Here is a 14,768-nt window from a genome sequence, read left to right on the forward strand (position 1 = left end):
CTTTTAATAGGCTACGCCACGACATCGTCGGCGATGCGTGCAACGCGCTATGCCGAAGTTAGACTATCGTTGGGCATCGGTTGTGTAGGCCGACAACAGGTTCAGCATTCGTTGGTATAAGTTATCTATAACACAACGAAACGTTCTATGTAGTTACCAATGCGTTATACATAAGACCAAGTCGCTATGAATACGTCCGAATCTTTAAAAAAAAAACATAAAAAGTTCAACGTAAGCCAGCGTTTTAGATACATTTTAATACGTTGCCATCGCTGGCTAAAACGTCAAGGTGTGACCGGGCCTTAATCAGCTTGTTGTTGTCACCAACCCAACTCATCCACCAAATTTTGTCATTATCCGTCCACAACTTTTCAGATATCATGCTACATATGGTTTTGGCACTATCTCTCAATGGTAAAGATTCACCTAAAAAATTATCTGGATCTGGATCTTCATCAAAATCTAATCAATTTGGCGTCGTCACACACCCAGCCTGTCCACCAAGTTTCGTCCAAATCCGTCCATAACCTTTTGGGACATCCTGCTTACAAAAGGACAGAAAAATAGAGGGGTGAAAACATAACCTCTGTCCACCTTTGGTGGCGGAGGTAATAATCAGCTACAACAACAGTGAAGGTATCACATCGAGCCACCACTCACCTGAACTAAGGGAAAATAGCAAAATATGCTCACCCAAGTTTGGTTATAAACCCACACATAAGGCATCAGGAAGCATCTACAGTTTTAGGAAGTCGGCCTCAGCATTGGCATATGTACCACATTTGTTCCAAAACATTAATTCGACAAAATCTGGTCATTCAATGATGCATCCAAAACATTTTGACCTGAAGTATAAATGGAATTTATGTCAATGAAAAATATCTATTTTCCAGTGAAGCAGGCTGCTTGCTTTGTGCATTTGAACAAAATGGAATATGAATCGGCAAGTGTGGATCCTCCACCGATATTCATTAAAGATATTGGTTTTGTTCTGTTGCCGTATACATGTTTGTATTTTGTATGTAAATGAGTACATGCAATGGGAAAATGGTAACCTGGGCGCAGGTGTTTGCGTGTTGCTCACTGCACGGTGAGATGCTCCAGTGGTTACATTTCCACGAGCTCTGCAATTGGTAATCCCACGATTTGTTATCTGAAAAAATTATATCAATATATGCACATAAACGATGCAAGCTTACAGTATGTAGCAGAGAAACCGTACGCTATTCAAAAACAAAAGCAAAACGCACAAAGAAAACATATAAATGATAAAATTGAGAACTCAAAACCAGTGTTACTCAAGTTGAAAACCAAACAGTAAGCTGTGCTTTGAAAAGGCCTTTGCAATGGCGTTAAATGTACAAAGATTCCGGTTCCGGTTTTGAGCAGCGAGAGGTCTCCTTTGGGGCTCCCTGCTGACGTTCTCAAAGCTAAGTTTCCGGTTATTTGTCCCGTTTTAACTGTTTAATTTTCTCACCTACATGTTACTGTGTGTTGCTAGTTCGGTTTTGTTTCAAAAATCGTGCTATTTTGTGAGTATTTTTGTCGACGTTCTTACCTGTGCTTGAGGCCTAGGCGTAGGCTTGAGGCCTACCGGTTCCACTCGGTGTTCGATCGTTTTTTTTTTTGTTGTTTGTTTTTTCTCCCCATTACCTTCAATTTTGATCCTCCCCACTTTCCAAACATCCCCCATTCTCCCAACTAATCTCTTTCTTATCTCAAAAAAAAAAAAAAAAAAAAAAACCTACAACAACAACACGCTCACCTTCTCCCGATTCTGCTTCTTCTTCTTCCTCTTAACTTCCTCCTCGTCTTCCTCGATTTTTTTTTTTTTTTTACACTTCCATGACCTAATCTGTTGAACTCTCTCATATATTAATATTAACAAAAAAAAAAAATATATATATATATATATATATATATATATATATATATATATATATATATATATATATATATATCCCAGAGATGCCAACTTTTGGAAATCAGAATTAGGGAGGATTTTCAACCGACACCAAATTATGTGCGCCAAGCGCACATCTCGAGCGCGGAGCGCTCGACCCTTGCGCCGGGGTCCATGGCCCGCCTTAGGGCCCTGGAAGCTCTGGGGTTCTAGACGCTCTCTAGTGCCCTCTGAGCCCTATTTTGGAGCATTTAACATGTTAAGAATTCCCACTTTTTGAACAAAAAAGGGGAAAATTGTGCACTTTTTAATGTTACATGTATGTTAATATTAGTAAGTTAGGGGACAATCAAAGATTAACAAAAAGCACAAAAGAAGCAATATTTTTCTTACCTTACTGGCTGGTACTACTGCTGCTTGCTTTTTCCATGGCAGCTTTGGTTGAGTGACAGCTGTGTGGCTCTTTTAGCCCTTCTGATTATGTCTTTGCTGTATTCTCTCTGGTAGCAAGGGGTGCTATGAGCTAGTTTTTCAATTAAGAGAGCTTCCAGGGTTTTGACACTCAAATTGGGACGAAATTCAGTATGATTCTTCCGTACAAGACTGAGTGCCCGCTCACATGATGCGTTCGAATGAGGAATGACCAAGATTCCCTTCATCACTTTGCTCAAATTAGGATACTTCTTGGCACCAGTGCAGGGATCTGTGAGCTGTGAAATCCGATGCCACTGCTCATCCACTCTCACTGTCTCAGTAGCAATTGTAGCTATGGAGGCGTCTGCCTGGTAGTGAGCGAATTCACTCTCAAGACTGTCTATGTCACTATCACCGCCACTGAACAGACAGGGGAATTTCTTGATGAAAAACTCCACACAGTCAAACCCCACTTCTTGGTGTAGCTTAACATCCAGCACCTGAGCATGCTTGGCTAATTCATCACCTAGCGGCCAGGTTTTGAAGATGTAATTGCAGGCTTTCACATAATATGAGCGAACTGCACTGAAGAAACCTTGGATGTCTGACTCACTCAGAGTGAAGGTGGATTTCTTGAGACTCCTTTGTTCCCTTATATACAGTTTGGCATCGTTCCCAATCATGAGGTCCTCATCATTCTTCTGATGATTTCTGTCAGAGAAGGGTACATTTACCAGAGCAACCGGATGACACCGATGGTTTCAAAACCGTACGAAGATATCTTTCAGAAGACCATTCAATTCAGAAGACCAGAAGACCAAGATCAGGAGATGAATACAGGGTTCGTCTCTTGGAGCAGAGAGATTCCCCTTCTCAAAAAAGCTTGTTAGCATATCGAAGGAAGAAACAATAGAGTTTTGTTTGTGGAGACAAGAACATCCTGTTGACACGTTTTTCTCTAGATTCCTGCACAGTGTTTGAGGAAGATGCGCTTTTAGTTGTAGAACTCGTAGTACACTTAGCCGCAGGGAGATCACACTTGCGTTTACTGCCAGCAGAAGAGGTCAGACTCGTAGTACCAGATCCAATTTTACGTTTGAGGAGAGAGCTTGAGGTAGGTGCAGCCAAGGAAGAAGACCTCTGATTCGAAGGTTTTGCTGAGCTTCTGTCAAGTGATTTGGCAAAAGCAGAACTTAACTTGGGTCCTTCTTTGCCTGTAGATGGGACTATCACAGTCTTTCGACTCTGAAGGGATCTGCTTTGTAGATGAACGTGATGAAGGGCCGGTGATGCTACCTGCTCTCAGCATTGGTTTTGGTGCTGTCCCTGCTGTCTTCTTTCGCAGCAGATACTGCAGTGGTAGTGGTGAATGCTGCTCCACTAGTGCTTGATCCTGCAGTGCCAGTACTGGCAGTAGATACAGTGCCGTCCTTCTTGCTCGTTGTTAGAGTCTTGGCTACAGTTGGTTGCATTTTTCTTCGGACTTCTTCTTTGAAGAAGAGGCGAAGTGGCTCCCACTGTTCAATCAGCCTGTCTAGGCACTGACCAAGGGACAGCCACCTTGTTGCTACATGCTTCAGAATCTTGTGTGTCGGGGCATCACAGAGTTCTTGCAGTGCTTTCACTCTTTTGACGCGTTTACTACTTTTGTCCAAGTAGTAGTAAATATCGATGAGAAAGTCATCTAATTCAATGGGTAAGGCCTGAGCCGCCTTCTTGGCCGTATTGTGCATCATATGGCAAGGGCATCCCATGATGTAGCACTCTGGATTTTGTTTGTGGATATAAGCAGCGACTCCTTTGTGCTTGCCCACCATGACAGAGGCATTATCAGCACAAAAGGAAACACAATTTCCCCACGGAATTTTCCTGTCACTGAACTCATGATCAAGCAGTTTGAAAATGTTTTCTCCAGTGGAATCTTGTTTGCACACAGGCAAACTTAGCAAACCTTGCTTCACAATCCCAGCACTGTTGTCATAGTACGAAATCAGGACAGGATATAGCTGGGCCTCACCACTGTCATTGCTACCGTCTGTAGCTAGGCTAAATGGAGCTAGTCTAGCAATATCGGCAATAGATGAAGCAGTAACATTTGACAACTCACCAATTACACTGGTCAACAACAAATTTGTTGTCTGCATTTTTTAAGCTGATTTAGGACGAATCTGATGCGCTGAATCCAAAACTCACATTAGTTTTGTTCAATCAGGTCAAGTTTTTGAGATATGGCCACATGTCGTTTTTTACATATTTGTTCACATGTACGCATGTGTGGAGCATTTTAGAAGAAGTTGGTGGGGTGAAAATGTCATGTCAAATAATTGTTTTTATTGTAAATAATTATTTTAATGACAAGAAGTATTCAGGTACGATAGTTCTAGGTGATTATGTCGAAAAAGGGATCAGTTTGAAGTCATAAAACCTCAAAATCTTCCAAAAATTGGTGAGGCAAAGCATAAAGTTCGTGGATCAAAACTAAAGTTAATGGGGCAGATTTTGTAATAATGTGATACAAAAAAGTTGTATTTCTTGAAATAACGAACTCTGAAGAATGTACAATACCTACATGCGCCAATTTATGACATGCGCTTCTGCTCAAGCTTGGAGTGCCACAGTACGAACCCAAAGATTGGAGACTGTTCATTGACAGCAGCAAGCGATCACTGAAATGTGTTCTGCTACACAACGGCAACCAGTTTGCCTCTGTACCCATCGCTCACTCGACTACACTGAAGGAGAAGTATGAAGCGGTGAAGTACGTGCTGGAGAAAATTGGTTATGATCAGCATAAGTGGTTTATTTGTGTTGACCTGAAGATGGTGAACTTTTTTGTTGGGACAACAGTCTGGCTTCACCAAGTACCCATGTTTTCTGTGCATGTGGGATAGTAGGGACCGTGCTCAGCATTACACGAAGAAGGACTGGCCTGTGCGGGAGGAATTGGTGCCATGCAAAGAAAGAAACGTCATCAACGACCCTCTGGTGGACAGAGACAGAATACTCTTCCCACCGCTGCACATCAAGCTCGGCTTAATCAAGCAGTTCACCAAGGCTCTGGACAAAGATGGTGACTGCTTCACTTACTTGTGCCAGGCTTTTCCAGGATTGACCATGGAGAAGTTGAAAGCTGGCATCTTTGATGGTTCTCAGATCCGTCAGCTCATCAGAGATCCAGAGTTCAAAACTCAATGAACGAAGTGGAACTGGAAGCGTGGAATACATTTGTTTTGGTAGTGAAGAACTTTCTTGGCAACAATAAGGCCAGAAACTACGCAGAACTTGTCAACAACATGCTGACTGCTTTCAGAAACCTGGACTGCAACATGAGCATCAAGATGCACTACCTATTTTCACATATGAACCGGTTTCCTGAGAACCTGGGTTCAATGAGTGACGAGCAGGGGAGAGATTCCATCAGGACATGAAGGAGATGGAGACCAGGTATCAGGGTCGCTGGGACGCAGTCATGATGGCTGACTACTGTTGGAATCTGAAGAGAGACCTCCCTGCCGCTGAACATTCCAGGAGTTCGAAGAAACGGAAGTTCAAGCCCTGAAGTTTGAACAGTGGTGACGCAACATGCAATTTACTTGTACTTACCTTTATCAATGCCCACCATTCAGATGACAGTAATCGATGTTTCTATCATGTAATCAATAAATGTTGTTGGCAAAACATTTTTTTTCTTAAAAACATGTTTAGGAGGATATGTGTTGCAGAAAATCAGCGGATAAGGCCACAAAACTGTAATTGAGTTTGACACAATGTCTGATTTTTTCAAATCAACTTAGCACAAAAACCTGACCTGATGGAGAGAAACGGATGCCATTTCCTGATTCAGCAGTGCCAGAATACCCTAATTCACTTGTAGAAATCTAGACAACATTCAGAAAGTAAAAAATTGTTGACCAGTGTTCTTTTTTCTTCTTTGTTCTTGTTCTTTTTTTTGTTCTTTTTTTTTTTCATTTTTTTTTCTTGCTTTTTGTTCTTGTTTTTTTTTTTTTTTTTTTTTTTTGTTCTTGCACATCTTGCACATCTTGCAAGTTTTTGTTCTTGCACATCCATACTTTGAAGCAACTTTTGAATCTGGAAACATCTTTTGAAATAGAGGTCCAGCATGATCTGAGACTGATATGGGCAAGTTATGTTCCACAATAAATCCACTAAAGAGAAGTTCCGCTCGGGTAACATCCTCTTCCTCGCTTGTCCCTTGTTTGGTGAAATAATTCAGAAGTGTACCGGTACTCGTGCTCGAAGATCTCTCCTTTGCAATGTCTGTGTGCCGTTTGCTTCCAACGTGCTTCCGAATATCATCGCGACCTCCGTGCTCAACTGAAATATCAACGCTGCATACTGTACAATACGCATGATGAATTCCTCTTTCAGACTTTCGAATACACGGGTATTGGAGACTGTATTCGGTCTTGTACTTCTGAGACCATTTCTTGGTCTTCGTAAGCTTCTTTTCTGCCATTTCGTAATCAACATCGAGGGCTTGAAGCATCGGTAACTTCGAAGTCGATGTTCCACAGCTGCAGCGCGACTCGTAGAACTCTAGCGGCTGTTAAACACCGCACGGTGGTCGCGACCGCCGGGCTGGTACGGGGCCCAGCTGCATGCAGTGAGCGTATCGCATGCATATACACTGTGCATACATACCGCATGCACTGTATTGCACACATACCGCATGCACTAAATCTCAGTGCATGATCGCCTAAGCGAGATCCAGACCCAATGTTTCGCTGCTCCTCATTTGAATTTGCATTTTTTTACGTACAATTTGGTAGCAGCGAACGTTATGGAGTTACCACATGCTATACGTAGCAGACGATGCTTTTCATTCAATTCTCATACTAGTACATTCTGATTAGTGAACAGTGCAAAAATATCAAAATTTCGGGAGGATAAGGATAGTGATCGTAAGGGCGGGAGTTTGGGTGAATTTTCGGAAGCCTCCCGATGAAATCGGGAGGGTTGGCATTGCTGATATCCACCCAACCAAAAAAAAAAAAAAAAGATGAATTTATTCAAATCCATTTTTAAGTTTTCACTCGTGTTCATTTCCACAAGATTATTTCAGAACTTTCAATTACATACGACACAAAACAGATGGTGATCATTTTCAATGACTTTTTGAAAGAAGGAAAAAGATAAAAAGAAGGAATTGATCCTTCAACAAGAAGATGGAAATAATAAATGCTGCATCACCTTCTAAATGTTCATCAAGCAAAGCTTGGTTCATTGTAACGATTGGTAAATGGTGACAAAATCTGCAATTACTTTTTACCTCCGCCACCGAAGGTGGATGGAGGTTGTGCTTTCGCCAATGTTTATCTGTTTGTGAACAAGATATTTCAAAACGTTGAGGATGGATTTGGACCAAATTTGGTGGGAAGGTTGGGTGTGTGACGAGGACGAAACGATTCGATTTTGGTGAAGATCCGGATCCGGATCCGTTTGGATCATGAGCCCTTCTTCAGAGGAAAAGGAGAACTTCATCAACAGTTCGTAATTGCACGACAGCAAACATGTTTTACTTTCATTTGATAAAATTCATTGTTATCTTGTCCTTCAATGCCAACCAACACTTGACTTCACAAAGACGAGTATTCTATCATATAGGGTGGAGTATAGTGAAGACAGATACACAAACTGCATATTAACCAACAACTTTCCCAATACGAGTGTGAGCGTGTTGGACGTTGGGTACCTCCTAGTTAAGGAAAGCAACGCTTTCCACACCAGATCCATTGTTAGTGGGGCAACTTAGCTAAATAGAGCATAACAATAGTGCATTTTGTGAAGAAAGCACCAAATTTGGCACACTAGTAGCCTAACATATTATGAACAGATTTGGATACTGGGCCATCTCAAATTCGGCCGCTGATGGCTGTGGCAGCCATTTTCCACTGCCATCAAAAATTTTGAGATGGCTCAATATCCAAATCTGTTCATAATATGTTAGGCTACTAGTGTGCCAAATTTGGTGCTTTCTTCACAAAATGCACTATTGTTATGCTAAGTTGCCCCACTATGTGTCTTTCTGTTATCATTGTCCCCATGTTGTTGGTTGTACTTTCGTCCAATTTTCCATGCTTGCTTTCATCCAACTTCACCCTCTGTCGTAATGTCCCTGATTCTTCAGATAGGCAGGCTGCAGCCTTTTCTCTCAGTGCAGACCTTGACAGAATCACGAGCTGGTCAAATACTTGGAATATGTCTTTCAATCCTGACAAATCTCACACTCTCACTCTCCGAAAGGACTGTATGGCAAACCCTCCAATCTACTTTTGAACAATCCTCTTGAAGAATTTCAGTGACTCAAACGTTTGGGCCTCACTATCATGCATGATCTTTATTGAGCAACCCACATATCAAAGTTGGCCTCCAAAGCCAGTTGCAAACTCAGCATCCTCAGTCATGCAAAGTCTTTCAAAGCACACCAGAAAGCACACCTGAACTTTTATCTATCTAAAAGACGATCATCTGCAGCCTGATGGAGTACTGCTCTACCTTCTGTGCTGGCATCCCGACCTCACACCTTCCTCAGCTTAAAGCCGTGGAAACCAAGGCCTTCAAGATTAGTGAAATCTCCCATGATGAAGCTGAATCTCTGGGCCTATCACTTTCACGTCGCAGACAAGTCGATGGTGTCTTTGTGTTCTACCACATTCTTTCTGGCCTTGTACCCTCTGCTGCCCTTCCAACGCTCTGCCCTCTTACCCCCTCCCCTGCCACATCCCCCTGAGGATTCTGTTGTGCACACATCTGCTGGTGGAATTCCCAAAATTCAGAATCACTGCTCACTCCAACTTATTCATTCCTTTTTGTTTTCCAAACCTGTGGGACCAACTTCCTCAATCTATTAAATCTCATTCTTCCCTCCAGGGTGTCAATACAGCTGTTCACCACGATCTCAGGTCAACCCCCGTCCATAACCATGATGTTTCGTACTCCCATTAATCCTCTCCATGCCCATCTCTTTCCAAGTTTCTAGTTTTTCCTTCCACTTCTATGATTAAGAATTTGTGGCTGTGTTCATCTTGTTCATCCCTTATTCTCCAAGTTTTCCTCTATTTTGTCCCTCAACCCTGCTGTGGCTGTCTCTCCCCCATCCCAACCACATCCCCTCTTTTTCTACTGTTCCTTTCGTTCTGTTACATCCTGATTCATTCTGTGTTCTCACTCATCAACGAGCCTCGACATCCATCCATCGGGAACATACTCTGTGCAGAGTGTTGATGCTGCCTTAGCAGTCTCCTGGACTAATGGGCACAATCCTGGATGGGTCGCCACTCCGACGCAGGACACCAGCAAGCTGGTACTCATTTTGCTGACCTCAGAAGGATGACAGGCTGAGTCAACCCCACCTGGTATTAATTCAACAGAAAAGCAGGATTTGATCTCAGGGAGGGTCCCAAGCCCACCACTCCAGCCATTAAGCCAACACCAGGCATGCATGGCCTCGACAGAGTAAACAAAAAGAAACATTTTAGAGGAATATCCTGTTTGTAAAGTCAAACAAAGGAACAAGGTAAAGTGTTTACAATTCGATATAAAAAAAGATACAAAACTGCAATGTCACAAAACAAATTAATTTTTTTCTTCCTCTCAATCTGGGTAAAGTGACCTTGATGAGGTGATGCAAATGAGTAACTGACAGGCTCTAATGATATTTCTCAAGGAAGAAGCAGATTGTGCAACACAAGGTATCACAAATGGTGCGATGCAGGTTCAAAAATAGAGGCCTTGACGAGACGTTCAAAGCATTTACATTTAAATGGGACATTTCTCCTTTGGCCAAGCCATTGCAAAACCCACCAGAAATGCAAAGCGAGACAATCTGGCGAGTCGGCCAAAGTTTTAAGACAAGCTGCATACATGCTATACAAATTTAAAGAGCATCTCTGATTTATCCTTCTCCTTGCTTCCCACGACCGTCGTCTCTCCTCTTTGCATAAAAACAAGCAAACCATGCATAAGCGAGTGATAACTGCCTGCCATACTGCCCGCGCAGTGAGCGACCCGATTGTCAAAAGGCAAATATATACAAGCATGCACATGCTCAAGAACGAGGCGGTAAGCCTCCGAACTGTTCAATCGTACTGGGATTTCACAAGAGCGTACAGCAACAAATATTTTTGGCTGTCACGCCAAATTCGTTTCAGTGAGCACGTTACTCTGCAACACAATCTCTCTCGAAAATGCACGTCTTTAAAAAGCCATTTCCAATTTTTTTTTTGGCCGACTGAGATAGGCTACACTACAATTAAATAAATAAATAAATAATGCGTTTAAGAAAACCTGACAAGAGGAGAAAGTTAAATATTATATCATGCTCCTTACACAGCACTAATTGTAAACTCTAACGACAATTAATGACACTCAAAATCATATGAGCAGTTGTGAATTGGCAATGCAAATTCCGATACGACATTGCTCATTGAATTCAGCGGCAAAACGGTGGGTAAATTTTGGTACCAAATGATGCGAAGTAACCTTTTCAGCAAGTAACCGAGCTTTATCCATCTGAGGCAAGTACGAGCATGGCACCCAAAATGCCGACATCAAAGCCCGTGAGTCTCAGCTGGCCCCAAAATTCAAATTTGCGCCGACCGTGCCAGTAGTCTATATTCCCTGAGGTGAGTAGAGTGACCGGAGGGAGTAGGATAGCTAGCAGCTGTCCAGCACGCTGCACCTGCCATCCAGCGACCAAGCACAACGCCAAAATTGAGTAAAGGGCGACAAAGGTTGAAGGCAAGAGTTCCCAACCCATGTCCGCGCCATACACGGCACGGTCATCCGTGCTGTGTTGAAGTGCATAGGCCTGTGGAGTGAAGAAATGAGGAATGTTAGCAAAGCTGTAATGATCAGAAATGTGTACAAGAAATGACACCAGAAGGTACAGTTAAGCCCAAAATTATTCATACCCTTACCAAATATGGAGTATTTTGAATCGTGTTATTTGAGGAATTGCTTAAGTTACATAAGAATGTGACAAACAGCTGAAAGGATCACTGCAAGAGACATTTCAAGAAATACATTGTTTTTGGGGGTATTTTATTGATAGATTTACAAAAAAATGTCATGTCCAGAATTATTCATACCCTTGCTTAGATCAGTTCAAAGCCACATTCAGTAATCAATGGAAAAGCCTCTGTTTGTGATTACAGCCTCCAAACGGTTTTTGTACTTGCTCACAAGGTTTTTGCATGTCTCTGCAGGGATTTTGGCCCACTCCTCCTTCGCGAAGGTCTCCAGGTCTTTGAGGTTGGAAGGCTTCCTTGCCATCACTCCGGTCTTGAGCTCCCTCCACAGATTCTCGATTGGGTTGAGGTCCGGACTTTGGCTTGGCCACTCGAGAACGTCTACATCATTATCCCAGAACCATTTCTTGACTGACTTGACGGTGTTTCTTGGATCGTTGTCCTGCTGATACGTCCAATGCTCCCCGAGGTGAAGTTTCTCTGCGGACCGTTTGATGTTCTCCTCAAGGATCTTGATGTGCTGCTCCTTTTTCATGATGCCATCCACTTTGACGAGATTGCTGGGCCCACTGGCTGAGAAACATCCCCAAAGCATTATGCTCCCATCTCCATGCTTGACGGTCGGGACTGTGTTCTTAGGGTTGTATGCTTCACCTTTCTTTCGCCAAACGAAAGCAACATCTCTGTGCCGAAAAGCTCCATTTTCGTCTCATTCGACCACAGAACTGAGGACCAAAAGCTTGGATCTTTGTCCAGGTGAGCTTTTGCAAAGGCTAGACGAGCCTTTCTGTGCCTGGGATGGAGGAGTGGAGTCTTTCTTGGTCGGCGTCCATGGAGACCCCCCTTGTGCAACGTCCGCTGGAGTGTCTGCCTTGATATCTTGGTTCCAGACTCGCCAAGGTTGTTCAGGAGAGCCTTAATAGTGATCCGTGGATTGTTGTTGGCCTCTCGCCATACTTTTCTTGCCAGACGAGGCGACACCTTTGGCTTCCGACCACGTCCTTCAATGTTTTTTTACAGTGTGGAACTCCTTGTACTTCCTAATTATGCTTTGTCTGGTGGCAACTGGCACTCGGAACTGCTTCGAAATAGCTTTGTAGCCTTTCCCCTCCTTGTGAGCATTCACAATGCACAACCGAAGGTCCTCACTGACTTCTTTCTTCTTCGCCATGCTGACAATAACCTGAGAATGATTGCATCAGCTCCCCTTAATTTATAGTCTAAAAGCAGAGTGTTGTTCAAAACATTCCTCACTGTACATTCAATAGACCACATTTGTAATGCATTCAGATTATACGCACAAATCTTGGAATAATTGCATAACATTATAAAGAATCCTAGGAATATCAAAAGCATGTGCATCATCACAAACATTGGCCTCAATTCTGAGACTTGGTATGGGGTATGAATAATTTTGGACGGGCATAAAAACAGAAATTTTAACATTTCTATTGTTATGCTAATAATGTTGAGCCAAAATATATGTGGATTTGTACATGCCAACTAAATGTCCTTGGGTGAAGTGAAAGTTCCACCACTCCAGTTTGTAGGTATGAGATAAATGCAAAACTCTCAGATTTTTCATAGGGTATGAATAATTTTGGGCTTAACTGTATATGAATAACTTAAAAGAACAAGCGTCGAGTACTCTGGAGATAAAACACGCTATGCACCCAGTGTTCTCAAGACAACAAACACAACTAACCCCTACTTCCTTCCGAATAAGCCAGTGGCTAACTGGGCATCCTCCATCAGACAAAGACTTTCCTTGGCACAGCTGAACTCCAATCCACCTATAAGGCCTTCATTTGCACTTTCACATTTCACATCGCAGACAGGTCGGTGGTCTCTGTCTTCTACCACCTCCTTTCTGGCCTTGTACCCTCTGCCCTTTTAGTGTTCTGACCCCCCCCCCACTTCTTGCTCCCCAACGATTCTGAAGGGCACACGTCTGCTAATAACCCCATTCTGGTGAAACTCACAAAATCCAGAATCACTGCTCACTTACACTCATTCCTGCCTCCTTTTTTTTCCATCTGACGAACCAACTTCTTCAGTCTCTTCAATGTCATCGTCACAATGTTTCAAGACTCTTTTTGCTCCGAAACAAGCCTAAACATTGAATACCTGGTGTTGGCTTATGCCAATATAAGCAAGCTTATGCCTCGTCTTGATGCCTGGTGTTGGCTTAATGGTTAGGATGGTTGAACTAAGGATCCTAGGATCCCGAGTTCAAATTCCACTCAGCCGTTGAATTAATACCAGGTGCGGTTGACTCAGCCTGTCTTCCTTCTGAGGTCAGCAAAACGAGTACCAGTGTAGCAACCAAAAGACTGCACACAAAAGGAAGGGGTATTGATGGATTTATTAAATATGGTATTGGTGTGGTGCAGGCATGATGGGCCAAATGTCCTCCTCCTGTGCAAAATTTCCTTGGAATTCCTTGTACTTTTTCCAGCAAGTCATGTGCAAACTCGACCCACTCAAGAGTGCGTGTGTGTATGTGTACATGTATGTATGTATGAATGATTGTCTATATGTATGTGCATGCATGTATGTACGTACGTACTGTCACTCTAAAAGTAATGCCCCACAATATTTTAACACTATATTTCCACTATATTTATTATACAGCGCTGTTACTTGTACAGTGCATAGATACATCCTTCCTGATCCTGTCTCTTAAATATGATAATGACATTGTCTTCCCATATGTGGCGTTGCTGTAGCAGTTGTCAAATATGGCTGCTCCCATCCATGGATGTCTGTCAAAAGTAATGGGCTGTTGTTGAATGCTTGGTGTGTGATCAGGAGACCATTGGAAACATCCATAAGCGACTGCAGAAGGCGTATGAGGCCGATGCTGTCGAACACAGCACAGTTGGTCGATGGGCCAAGCAGATAATGTCCGCAGGAGTTGAACATGCGGATATGCACGACTGCCCTCATAGTGGGAGGCCATGATCAGCATAGATGGATCATGCTGGTCAGCATAGATGGACCACACTGCTCGTGCATGCTGGTCCGGGTGGGGGAGAGGGTGAGCATGCGGGTGAGTGCACGTGCTCGTGTGAAAGTGAGAGAGTGAGCATAGTGCCGGTGCACATGTGCTCGGTTAGTACAGACTGCGAAGAGGTTGGAGGAATGCTTTTGGGGGAGCCATCAGAGACTGACTGTGTTGTTCTAAATTTAAAATGGCTTCCCCAAAGTGTTATTGGTTCGAGTCCGGTTCGGGATGAGCCGACTGGAGGGGAGCAGAGGTCGCTGCATGTGTGAGGTGCATACAGGTGGGCCTCTGCATCGATAGATTAGGGGATTGGAAATACTCCCGTCGGGTTTTATATAGTACTGTGGAAGTAAAATAATTAATCCCATCTTGTGAAATAAGAATAATATCCGACATCAACAATTTTTAGACATATAAGGTGATAGATATCTCTGTGGATCACATGACTATAGCA

The 14,768-nt window shown here is 43.0% G+C and overlaps 1 protein-coding gene across 3 annotated transcripts in view; it reads right to left on the reverse strand.

Annotated features, from left to right (window-relative positions):
- The window catches only part of TMEM101 (transmembrane protein 101), a 68,371-nt gene that overhangs the window by 13,371 nt on the left and 40,232 nt on the right, over positions 1-14,768 (reverse strand). The window contains exon 4 of one of the 3 annotated variants that reach the window (XM_085872277.1): positions 1,056-1,153. In XM_085872277.1, coding sequence (XP_085728403.1) covers positions 1,056-1,153 — 98 coding nt within the window. Of the gene's footprint in view, positions 1-853; positions 1,154-7,825; positions 11,148-14,768 lie in introns of those variants that run through there. The other 2 variants (XM_085872275.1, XM_085872274.1) reach the window with 2 other exon arrangements.

Source organism: Eptatretus burgeri, chromosome 3 (genome assembly GCF_056783735.1).
Source record: "Eptatretus burgeri isolate ZD-2024b chromosome 3, Ebu_testis_v1, whole genome shotgun sequence".
NCBI classification, from domain to species: Eukaryota; Metazoa; Chordata; class Myxini; order Myxiniformes; family Myxinidae; genus Eptatretus; species Eptatretus burgeri.